General features: G+C 40.1%; 1 protein-coding gene across 1 annotated transcript; it reads right to left on the bottom strand.

Moving 5' to 3' along the window:
* Positions 1 to 730: 730 nt before the first annotated feature.
* Positions 731 to 6,145, bottom strand: LOC101845907 (antistasin). The gene is made up of 2 exons (XM_005093465.3): positions 6,047 to 6,145; positions 731 to 1,230 (listed from the first exon to the last, which is right to left on the bottom strand). Exons 1-2 carry the CDS (start codon positions 6,111 to 6,113, stop codon positions 779 to 781), a joined length of 519 nt encoding a protein of 172 aa, XP_005093522.1. The 5' UTR covers positions 6,114 to 6,145; the 3' UTR covers positions 731 to 778.
* Between the last annotated feature and the right edge of the window lie 4,339 nt (positions 6,146 to 10,484).

Below are 10,484 nucleotides of genomic sequence, written 5' to 3'. Positions count from 1 at the left end.
AATATTAGGGCTAAATCAACATATTTCACAGATGAAATTATAGTCACAAAACTAGGCATTTGAATAATCCATAAAACGAAAGCTGACTGTTTAAAGCTAAGTCAATTTAACAATGAACTAATATAGTGCTCAAGATGAACGCTTAGCTTGGGTAAACAGGGTCTTCAACAACAGCAATGAACCGGAGGTCTCTCACTTCTAGGCTAAAAAGGAAAACATGATTGAGATCAGATTTTTTTCTTTATCAGCAAGTTCTATTCCAGTGTAAAAGCAGTAATTGTAATACATTTGAAATATTTCTTAGAAGACATACCTCGTTTGCTTTTAAGTCTTGCATTCTATGCGTTGCTTTTGGGGAAACAATAAATCACTGACCTGAGACAAAACCCATAAAGCAAAACTGGAACTGCTGGTACTGAATTGCGAGTATCATAAACAGTAGAATAAATCATTGTCGTAGTGACAGACAGGTCAAACTGGCTTCCAGTGACAAGTTTTTACATTCTTAAGAAGATAAGAAATGGTAATGGTAAGTGGTGGCTTAAAGATAGGCCTAGGTAGCTCATAGTTCAATTGTGTCAGATGTAGGCAATTTTAGATTTGGCTTGAAAACAAAGTAAAAGTTAAGGTTTTGCAAACGCTTCTTGGCTAAGAAATTACCAATGAGACGAGAAGGGTTTTTGATTTGAGGACACGATAAGCTGGTTCTGGGCAAAGAAGGGTGGGGAAGGGCGGATCTGGTTTGCATTTTGAAACTGGACATCTGGAAGAGTCTTCCTCAAGCAACGGGGGGACAGATTCTCTTAAAACTAGGCCAGCTTATAGGACAAAGGTAATCTGATTCGCATGCACAAATCGTGCATCCATTTGAATCTTGTGCGAATCCACCATTAGGACAGACTAATCCACACTCCACAGTGGGACAGAATGGCTTTATGCCTGGTAAACACTCGCATGTATTACATCCATTTTTGTCCTTGACATTTCCATGAGGACATAAGAAGTCGCACTCATGAGGACATGGGTCAGGTTTACACGTGCATGTATTACATCCATTTTTGTCCTTGACATTTCCATGAGGACATAAATAGTCACACTCATGAGGGCATGGGTCAGGTTCACAGGAGCACCGTAGACATCCAAAACGATCTGATATTAAGTTTACAGGTCCATGTGAGCACCAGCAGTCGTCTGCAGATTGAGGACAGCGAATGTCTGGGTAGGGTATAACTGAAAGACAAATACAATTAGCGCATGGGTTAAGTCTACATGAAGACCCTAGACATCCACAGTGATATGTGTCATGACGTGGTGAGATCAGGCACTCGTCACCTTTTGGGGCTTGTAGAGTTATTGGTATCATCGTAAAGCTTGTTCATTTGTCTTGCTTTGGGTGAAAAAACTATTCATTCATCTTGAATACAAGTTGAGATATTTGCGAATGAAGGAGGTGGGGTCACCTGGTTCCAGAGTTGAGAAAATGTCCGCTAAAGATTAGATATCCTTAATTTGATAATTTGTGAAAACCGACATTTTACATAATTTAAATCTTTAATCAACGCTTTTCAGTAAAATCCACACAGAAATGTCTTCTTCAATAGTCATGAAAGGTTTTGAGCCAAAAATTAGGTAAATAATCACAAATCTGCAGAAAAATGCCAGTTTCTTCACTTTGTTTATTTGGACGAGAGCCTGATTTCACCACGCTGCCTCACATATGTTATCATGCTCACTGAACCATGCGGCACACGCAGTCGTGTGTTTCTAGGACAGTGAAAGTTTGGGTATGGTACAACAGCAGGAGAAAAATCAATGTTTGTGTTACCTGCATATTATGGTTATTTTGTTTGGGTTTAATTTTGATTATTTGTTTGTAGTGTCTCTGTGGCCTACCACACAAATTATATAATTTCGAAGGCAGAACACTTAATCCTGAGGAAAGGTATCTGCCGTTGACAGAAGACCAACTTCTTTTTAAATGTAATTGTCACACCTTCACATCTGAGTATAACTGTTCATGTGTGGTAATCGACCAATAGAGTAATACAACTTTCTCCTAGTTCTTGGTTTTTCCATATTTATATTAAGTATACAGTTGGACCTGCTCTGACGGAAAGATGTACAAGACAACCACATGTATAAACGCCCACTTTCGATTTACACCCTTGAGTATCTCTCTATATAAAAGTGGACTTGGGAGGCTTTGTGCACAAACTCCAACCTTATTACCGAACCCACACGTTTGAAACTTTGCAGGGGTCCACAGCATTCATGTGGCTAGGACCTAACTTTAAAAAATCCACGCAAACTGGTTTCTACGATTTTTCCAAAATACTTTGTTTCGTCCACACAGATTCTAGCATTTCAATGCAGTTGAATGCAATGTTCAAGGCATATTTCAAGGCTTCTGTTCACATGCTGTGCGCACTTAAACAACAATGACTTGACGATTAAGTTCGTTCGTCGAACGGGGTACCCAGCTAGTCTTATTATAATGAACCTAAGTCCGCTTGTGAGGTCGGTATACATTTTTACCCTGGAGCCCGTAAAATCTACAAAAATATGATTCAGTTCAGAATTGTCACAAAGGGTTACGTCGGCATATTTTAAACGTTCGAAAACTACCTTTTGATTTTGCATGTTTTATGGTTTTACCTGTTAATCGAAGCTCTCGGATGTTTTCACTCTGCCCTTAGCCATTTCATATTTTACTGGGGACTACTTCCGTTTTGGTTTGTGCTTCGTTGCGTGTGTGAGACAGCTGCTTCTACTATTTCCAGAACTACAACTCGATATCAAACTCAGTCTGGATGTGTGCTTCACAGTGTCGATGGATACTTCAGGCCAAACTAAACTGTTTTGACTTTTTCTAGATACGTTTGGCATAGTCATGTCCCCAGCACGTTGAGTTCGTTTAGACCAGCAAAATGTTTACTTCGTTGTATTGACGTTTTCAAAATTTTAGTGCGTATTTGGTGTAGTTTTTTTTAGAGCAAGACTCTAGATATTTTATCTAGATCACTATTCTAGAGGTATAATTTGAAGTACAAAATTCAAGGCTTATTTGGAGTAGTTTACAAGAACGAAAGTGCCGTTTGTGCTTTTAGACTGAAGAGTCATGAGTTTGAACCTTGCCATGGGGCCGAAATTGTGTCCTTGGTAGAGGTATGTTGTATGAATTCTCCTCACTTCATCGAAGTGGGAATGGGTACCCGGCGGTAGGCGGAAAGATGTCTTGTAATCATGATGTCATATTGACACTGTTCAGGAGATCCAATTGTCTAAAACAAAACTATATTTAACCAGTACAAACATTGCTTTCCATGGACAATTTCGATTGTAGATCCGAAATCAAAATGAAATAAGCCGTATTTATTGGCATCATGCCAATAGAAAGTTGAAATTTCACATTCAGGTGGTAAGTGTTGATGTTTGCTCTCTCCTACGTTCATTGTAAGAGTATGGGTTATCACCTCTACCAACACAATTTAGGTTATTTAAGATTCGGGACCTCCAAATGTCATGTCCAGCTCCGAAATTACAGAGCAAATTTTTGCTAGGAGCATTGTAAACTCGACAAAACTGCCTGGGTTCAAGAACATCAAGTGAGGGATTAACAGTCCAGCATGATACCAACGGAGCTGACAGACCGCCTACTCGCTTCTAGGTGTCTAGAGGTTACGCTGTTCGCCTCTCATTCAATAGGTCCCGGGCTCGAAACGTGACAGCGACGGAAATTTCCTGGTCTAATATTCTCTCCTTTCACATCATTTCCTGCTCTCTAGCCATGTTCTGTCGTCTACATTCGTCTCCACTTTCTGCCCCTACCCCTCTCACCCCCTTTGCCCCCTCCTCTGGGCCCTTACTCTTCTCTTTCTGCAGTCTTTCTACTGCTTCTCTTTGTCTCCTTACTGCTGTCTTTTAGCCGCACTCCTAATATTGCGTTAGGTAAAATCAAACACCTACCTTCTTGGGTAAGGAAAAAAAATCTTGGAGGTCTCTTGAGCAAATTGCGCACGTTAAAGATCCCTTGGTGGTCCTAAAACTGATAAGAATAATCTTTTGCTGCCAACAGGGCAAAATTCAGAATTTATTCCAACAGAACTGAAAAGGTTTATTAATGTGTCCCGCACTTCATATAACCATATAATGCAGTTCTAAGCGTCGTAAAACACTTAAATTAATCTTCCACTCTCTTCTAGACATAAACGAGAGGGCTAAGAGGACAAAAATATAATAAGATCAAGTTGAATAAAAAATTTAAAAAAAAGAAAGCCAGTCGTCAAAATCAAGACAAAGTACTGCATGCAAAACTGTCGGAAAGAAGCGACATTTTCATACCAGTTGCTATGTCGTATTGTCACGGTTTTGATCAACCATGAAGAATGCCTAATGTTTTACGTGTGGGCACGGGTAGAATTCCAAAGTAATTCTTTGTTCTCGTTTGTAACATTGTATGGAGACATGTTGCATTGACAAGTCGTCCACTTTAAAAATAGTATATCTATAACCACATTTTTTCTTAAATGAAAGAGTTTTTTTGGCCCCATTAACCATTTATGGGGCTCCAGTAAGAAGTGAGTTTAGACTCAAGTAAAATGTCAAGCAGGTGTCGGTGACATGGGGATCAGATGGGTGATCACTGGGGTGTGTCCTTGAGTAAGACACGACAACCCTAGCTCAAAATACAGGGCGCTGCACAGTGGCGACCGACTGTGGCATACTTGTAAACTGTTCTGTTTTTTGTGTAATATGTGTATTTAAGTATGTATTTATACATGTATTTATGTATTTTACGTATTTATAATTATGTATTTATGTATGTAAATGTATATCTGCCTTTGTAAACCAAAGTCACCTTCCGGGACAAAAAAAGTGTAATTTATCATTATTGTTATTATTAGTTTTATTATTATTATTATTATTATTATTAGTAGTAGTAGTAGTAGTAGTAGTAGTAGTAGTAGTAGTAGTAGTAGTAGTAGTAGTAGTAGTAGTAGTAGTAGTAGTAGTAGTAGTAGTAGTAGTAGTAATAGTATTTGTAGTAGTAGTAGTAGTAGTAGTAGTAGTAGTAGTAATAGTAGTAGTAGTAGTAGTTGTAGTAGTAGTAGTAGTAGTAATAGTAGTAGTAGTAGTAGGATGATGATGATGATGATGATGATGATAGTGATTATTATCATTAATATTATTATTATTATCATTATTATTATTATTATTATTATTATTATTATTATTATTATTATTATTTTTATGAGGCGAAGTTTGATTGTGCTTGCCAGTGCCAGCCCCAACTGAGATGGATATAAAGGGAAAGAACGTGATGCTCGATGAAGATTCTCCAGACACGTGAATCAAACTCGGGCCTCCTGCGTGCAACAGCGAGGCGCCTACCCGCTACACCACAAACACCAGTAGAGCCTATTTGATGCCGTGCAGGAGATTGGCATTGTGTAGGAGTAATGACCTTTCAACTGCAGTGTTATATTATAAGAAGCGCGACCTCAGAGTTGAAAATCCATCTTCGATAGAAAGTAGCCAAGAAGATGGGGAGACTTGAAAACTTCCCACACTCTCCTTCTTCTACCCCGTGGTTGGGGCAATCTTGGAGGCACCACTGCATCTGACAACCATCTCTCGCTATTTATCTTTGTCCTCTGCTTTCCTCAGATTGTCACCAATCGCTTTTCCTGTCTATTCTGTAATGTTGTCCTCCCATCTCCTTCTCTGCCTTCCTGTCTTTCTCTTTCCTTATACGGTTCCTTGTAGGGTTGTTTTGGCAAGTCCTGTGGATCTTGTGACATGCCCATACCATTTTAATTTTCGTCTCTTCACTGTGGGCACTAGATATTAATGCTGCCTCACTGCGTTGGTGATTCTGTTCCATACCTCAGCATTTGAAACGTGGTCTTTGTACGAGATGTCAAGGAGTCTGCGGTAACATCCTACACTCCCAAAACAAACAAAAAATCTACTTTGACTTTGAACCCTTGTTGCCGTTCATTCGTCAATGATAATACAGATTCGTTTTACTCGTAGGTATACTCACAAGCAGACACGGCTTGCAGACAGAAGACAGTTGCAAAAACGCCAACAACTGCAGTGTTGACGGCCATGATAGCTGATCGAGTGGGCTGGTCGTCTATCACCTGGTAATGGCTCAATGAGACGTGTGCGAGTTGTTCTGCTTGTCCAGGATCTCGGACCCAGTCGCTGACGATGGGAGGTATAGGCGGCTTTTATAGCCACAAGACCGCTGATTAGAAAATCAACATCCTTGTTCTTGTTTGCTTGGGCATTAATTCGTTAGTTCACTTTCTTTCGTCGAAAACCCCCATCATGTGCCCTGACGAGAGAGCTAACCGAACATTTCCTCTCCCACCAACCCATTTTTTAAGCCACCACTCGGCATTCATATGAGCACCTCTCTCTCTCTCTCTCTCTCTCTCTCTCTCTCTCTCTCTCTCTCTCTCTCTCTCTCTCCTACCCTTCCCCAGCCTGCCCCCACAGGAGAAGGTGAAACGTTTCTCAGAAATAAAACAAAACATAAAGAAGAAATCACGCGCTGGTTGGAATGTCAATGGATTTCAATATAGATCTATGCAATATTCTGTCCTCCATTTTCATTTACCAAGCTCATTTATATGAATGTATAGTTTATAAAAAGAAAAGAAGAAGAAACCCCATTATAATAAAATTGTTCTCATCTACGCGCTGTTTTTGTATTTTAGACTACATTATGGAGTAAGACTGGCCCTCCGCCTTCATTGTCAATATTGAAATACTCCTGGCGGTGCTTCGTGACCTGTTTTTTTGAGAGCGTTCTTCTTAGGTTTTCATAGATTTGTTTTTGTAGCGTATTTCTGAACACAAGTAGATCCGGAAAGCGGACCGACAGCTCAGTTTGATGTATTACAAAGGCAGGGTGGCGTCGGTGGCACAGTGGTTAGGCTACCGGACTCGTAATTGTGAGATTGCTGGTTCGGGGGTTCGAGCCTCAGCTCGGTCTGACGTTGTGTCCGTGGGAAAAGCACTTTACACGAACTTCCCACTTGGCTCGGTCCTATCGGAGACGGACGTTCAACTAGGAGGTCCCGCCTCTTAAATAGCCTAATAATATTGATAGGGGTGCTAAACCCATACCATTTCATCATTTTTCACAAAGGCAGGGGCAGGCCAAGCAAAGCTTGACTGGATGGCTTTGATTAAAGCGGTCATCCAAAAGAATAACATATTATCAACTACAGAAGCCACCAGCCTTGCTCTTGATAAAAAATTACACCTCCACTCGACATCAAACGATACAACAGGAAGGATGAAGTAAAGTACAAAAATCCGAAGCTGAATACACTGGTTAAAAACATGTTAGATCCCTTCTAGATTAGGCTGCTTAACCCTATTCGTATGTCGTGTTTTTCTATCCTATTCATACGACGTGGGGAACTCTGTGCCACCACGTAACCCTATCCGTACGTCGTATTTTACTATGGTATCCATACGACGTGGGGAAATCGGTGCTACCATTTTCCAAAGAGGAAATTTACTCGTTAATCCGATCCGTGCGCTTTGCATAGCAGTCTGTCAAAATGATTTTTTAGGGAAATGCTGACCGTTTCAAAGAGATCTTCGTATTAGAAGTATTCTAAAATGTGAAGAATACAACCCCGGGGTACATAATGACCCCCCCTCCACCCACAGCGTATGGATAGGGTTAAGTCTTCCTGTCAGAGTCATTGAGTTCTCAGTGAGACAACAGCCAAGCAGATATACACAGACACGCGATACTACTACTACTACTACTACTACTACTACTACTACTACTACTACTACTACTACTACTACTACTACTACTACTACTAATAATAATAATTATAATAAATAGCCTTTTTGTATAGCGCATATCTCCACTCGAAAGCAAGCTCTATGCGCTTTCACACTATATTATTACCCCAGCAGATCATAGAACACTCAGAAATATTATCAGCTTCCCGGGAAGCATACAGTGCAAGCAGCTGGTTAAGCGCTCAAACACTCACAACTGATAACTTGCTTGTTTACTTGTGTGAAGGACCGACATCACTGCACAAGGGGCATCCCCATAAGCGCTCAGTCCCCCGAAGAAGCACATCTCGAAGTGTGTAGATGCTGACGGTTCCAAGGAATGGTTGATTCCATAGCCTTAAATCTGCTCCTCCCACTAAGTCTCGAACTTCTGCAGGCGCCCCATCCAATTCCAAGCTCAAAACTGATGAACAGACATCTCCACATTGGAGCCAACGAATGTCATGTCATTACCCTAGAATGACAAAGTTCCCTTTCTCACATGATTATTTGTGAAGTATGCTGACAAAATGAGCTACTTCTCGCAATCCACAAAGGGAGATATTTGCCCACCAAAATATCAACACTATGTTCAACTTTGTAGATTTTCTATTGATGCCATATTGTTTAAGTGCGATATTATGCCTGTTATAATTTCATACTTATGTATTTCAAAATCTTATAAGCATGAAGTATATATTTCCATTACAGAGCTCGAATCCGAGAAGTAACTCGTTTTCTCAGCACGTATCACTTTTGGCTGTTTTGAGTTACTAAGACCATAACGTCAGAAACCATATGTTTTATCTGCTCTGTAAAATTTTAACGGAGTTGTCATCAAGATATTCAAAGGATATCATTCGAAAAAGCTTGACATGTTGTGAAACTGGAACATTTTGAGGTAAAATTTATCAAAACTAGGTACTGAGCAGATCTGATAGAACTTTGTAATTCCATGGTAGCGATGTGTCTTGCGTATTATTACATTGAAAGGCGTGTTCGTTGCACAATCTTGTTGTCCTGGCGTACTTAATATCGCTTTTGTATCTTCTTTTTCAAAAGTAAATTTAAATTGCTTCTTCTTCTTTTTCTTTTTCTTTTCCTTCTCCTTCTACTTCTTCTTCTTCTTTTTCTTCTTCTTCTTCTTCTTCTTCTTCTTCTTCTTCTTCTTCTTCTTCTTCTTCTCCTTTTATCCCATGGTTGGGGCAATCGTGGGGGCACCACTGCATCTGAAAACCAGCTCTCGTCATCTATTTTTGTCCTCTGCTTTCCTCAGATGGTCACCCATCGTCTTCCCTGTCCACTCTGTGATGTTGTCCTCCCATCTCCCTCTCTGCCTTCCTCTCTTTCTCTTTCCTTGTACGGTTCCTTGTAGGATTGTTTTGGCAAGTCCTGTGGATCTTGTGACATGCCCATACCAATTTAATGTTCATCTCTTCACTGTGGTCAGTAGATCTTCATGCTGCTCCTCTGCTTTTTTAATTCTGTTCCTTACCCCAGCATTTGAAATGTGGTCTTTTATGAGATTTCAAGGAGTCTGCGGTAACGTCTCACCTCTGTTGTCTGAATCCTTTTCTCCTATTCTGCTGTCAGAGTCCACGACTCACAGGCGTATAAAAATATTGAGATCACCATTACTACATATTACAATAATATCTAAATATTTATCGATAATTCATCCCCTTGACTATAATATGCAAGGTGTGAGGTACTCAATGGTTGAAATATTGATGCCTGGTGGAGAAAACCTGAACCTTCCATTTTGAACTTATTGACTTATGACGCACATCCGGGCTCTCAACTCTCAGTGGGGCAATACATCGGCTGACAGTGACGTCATGCTGGAAATATGCTTTTACTGTAGATCTACAAAGAACGCGAAATAATATTATTCTTTAGCCTGATGGTTTTCCCCTTTTCGAAATATTGTTCTATGAGTCCATGCGAGGCCATACAGGCAGTCCTTGTTTTAATTAAGCAAAGTGAGGCTTACTTCTGACGAACATAATATTGACAGGAAACGGAAAGTAAAAGCAATTAGCTGCCAATCAATCTGCGTAACATTATGTATATTATTGGTGAAAGCTTCTCGACAATTTGTGTCTGTCTATAATAGACAGCTTAAGATGTTGTCCGTTTGTTAGTTTTTTAGCGCTTTTAATCGTCTACTGGCACTGTAAGCTTCCCCGGAAGCAAAGAATGCTATTGTGTGTTCCAGGGTTTGATGGGGCTAATGATAATTACAGATTGTAAAGCGTATAGAGCCGGCTGTTGAGATATGCACCAGGCAAATATTGTTCATTTATGATTGTTTATGTCGTAGAAAACAGACCAATTGATGTGGGGAAAAAAGAAAGGCACATACAGGGCTTTTAAAATGTTTTGCACTTCTTTGACATTAGACGAGATGTGGGTATGTATGCATGTGTTTCTATTTGTGTATGTGTGTGTATGTGAGTGTGTGTGTGTGTGTGTGTGTGTGTGTATGTGTGTGAGTGCGTTTGTGTGAGTGTATGTGTGTGTGTATCTGTGTGTATGTGTGTGTTGGGAGGGGATTATGTGTGGGAGTGTATAATTTGCATTATTATGTGCGTATGTGCATGTGGGACTGTGTGATTTGTGAGTGTGTGTGTGTGATTTGTGAGTGTGTGTGTGTGTGTGTGTGT

Source organism: Aplysia californica, unplaced genomic scaffold (genome assembly GCF_000002075.1).
Source record: "Aplysia californica isolate F4 #8 unplaced genomic scaffold, AplCal3.0 scaffold00064, whole genome shotgun sequence".
Lineage (NCBI taxonomy): Eukaryota > Metazoa > Mollusca > Gastropoda > Aplysiida > Aplysiidae > Aplysia > Aplysia californica.
Note: the sequence above shows the minus strand (reverse complement) of the source record. Positions and strands in the feature narration are given on the sequence as shown.

Excerpts from the sequence above, each read along its gene's own strand:
- LOC101845907 (XM_005093465.3), bottom strand. The coding sequence starts at position 6,113 with ATGGCCGTCAACACTGCAGTTGTTGGCGTTTTTGCAACTGTCTTCTGT. Across the intron at positions 1,231-6,046 it reads TCTGCAAGCCGTGTCTGCTT|TTATACCCTACCCAGACATT; the intron begins GTGAGTATACCT and ends TTTGTCTTTCAG.